General features: G+C 35.9%; 1 protein-coding gene across 1 annotated transcript; it reads left to right on the top strand.

Annotated features, from left to right (window-relative positions):
* Positions 1 to 211: 211 nt before the first annotated feature.
* On the top strand, positions 212 to 584 carry LOC112505440 (the record flags this gene model as incomplete). The annotated part of the gene is made up of 1 exon (XM_025109349.1): positions 212 to 584. A coding segment is annotated over one exon (373 nt), but the record flags the coding sequence as incomplete, so codon positions are not given.
* Between the last annotated feature and the right edge of the window lie 1250 nt (positions 585 to 1834).

Here is a 1834-nt window from a genome sequence, read left to right as displayed (position 1 = left end):
GAACACCGACTTGTTGGAATGAAGTTGGAGAACGTATTTTAGAAGGCCCAGAATTAGTACAAGTTACTACCGAGAAGATCGAAATTGCACATCAAATGATGAAAGAGGCTCAGGCTCGTTAAAAAAGCTACGCCGACAAGCGACGACGACCTATCGAGTTCCAATCGGGAGATAAAGTATTCTTAAAAGTTTCCCCGACTCGTGGTATTAGACGTTTCGGTCTCAAAGGGAAGCTCCGCCCGAGATATATTGGTTCTTTTGAAATTCTGGAAAGAGTTGGAGCTGTGGCCTACAAGTTATCTCTACCGCCACAATTGTCTCACGTACATAATGTGTTTCATGTATCTTCGTTGCGAGGATACAACTATCATCCCCTACACGTCATTGAATATCCTTTGGAGCATATAGAGCCTGATCTATCTTTTCGCGAGGAGCCTGAGGCAATTCTTGATCGCGATGAGAGAGGTACACGAAAGAGAGTGATCCCTTTTGTGAAAGTTCGTTGGAAGAATCACTCTGAACGTGAGGCGACGTGGGAAACTGAAGAACATATGCGGCGGGAGTACCCAGAATTCTTCAACTGATGTAAGTTCCCTATCTCTAAATTCGATTTCGGGGACGAAATCTCCTTTTAAGGGGGGGAGAATTGTAATACCCGGGTTTTAAAAACACATTCTTGTTAACTTATCCAAATTGTACCGTACTTAAATAACGGTCGATAATTATTAAGGGGTTAAAACCGCCTAATTTCTATATTTTGAATAATTATATATATATATATATAATATGTATATATATATATATATGAAGAAAAAAAAATAAAATAAGCAAACCATCCATCGGCTTCTTCATTTTTCATCATCTTCTTCACCGCCTCTTCTCTCTCTCACTTCTTCTTCTTCTCTCTAAGATATCTTGCAAACTGTTGAAGGAATCAAGCTAACAATTATATATTCGGAATCCACTATTCGAGCCCTTCATACAGGTATAAATTTCATTCACTTTTATTAGGGTGTTTACRTTAACATTTTTAGACTGGTTTACAAATTATGTTATGTATAAGTTTRYGGATGGATATTGTTATAAGTATGATATATTTCATGTTTAGAATGCTAGGATTGGTTAAATTGATGTAGAAATTAAAAAGGGTAGATTATGGTTTCATTATGGTTAGATTGGTGTATATGTTTAACGACACACCAATTGTTCGATATATTGCCGAAAAGGATAAAATTGCATGATTAAGCTTAGGGTAGMGATCATTGGAGTTATTTTGCTGTTTAGTATGTTGAAGWATGTTAATATCACGTAAATGTAGCGAATCATGGAATTTGGATTACAAAARWTAGTCGGGAATTGCGGAATYGGATTTTACCGACTATGCAGGTCCATACTTTGACAGTGTATAACTTATAAACCRTAAGTCGGAATAAGTTCATATTTTKCAKTTAGAAAGCCCTTARTGTATACTACAACTTTCATGTAGGGTCKAAAATCCAGTTATGAGTTTAAGTGGCTCGAATCAGTGTGTTTTCGGAGCTGTTTGCAATGTATTTAGGATTGATCTGCTGTTTTGTAAAATTCATATAAAATAGATGGATAATCCAAATGAGGTGATTTGAAAACCAGTAGTTTCATCGCATATCATACTACATCTTTCGTTTACATAGTATTTTCTGTATTGATTTCTAAGTGGGTAAAAATGCTTCCGAAAATGAGGGTCAAAAGCTGTTAAAGTCGAATCGGAATTATATAAAGCTAAGTGTTGCGTCGATTTCGTAATACATATTCGGCTGTCGTATTTGAAGTTTAAGTTGTTTATAAACATGTAGGA

Source organism: Cynara cardunculus, unplaced genomic scaffold (assembly GCF_001531365.2).
Source record: "Cynara cardunculus var. scolymus isolate 2C unplaced genomic scaffold, CcrdV1 Un_Scaffold_11001, whole genome shotgun sequence".
NCBI classification, from domain to species: domain Eukaryota; kingdom Viridiplantae; phylum Streptophyta; class Magnoliopsida; order Asterales; family Asteraceae; genus Cynara; species Cynara cardunculus.
Note: the sequence above shows the minus strand (reverse complement) of the source record. Positions and strands in the feature narration are given on the sequence as shown.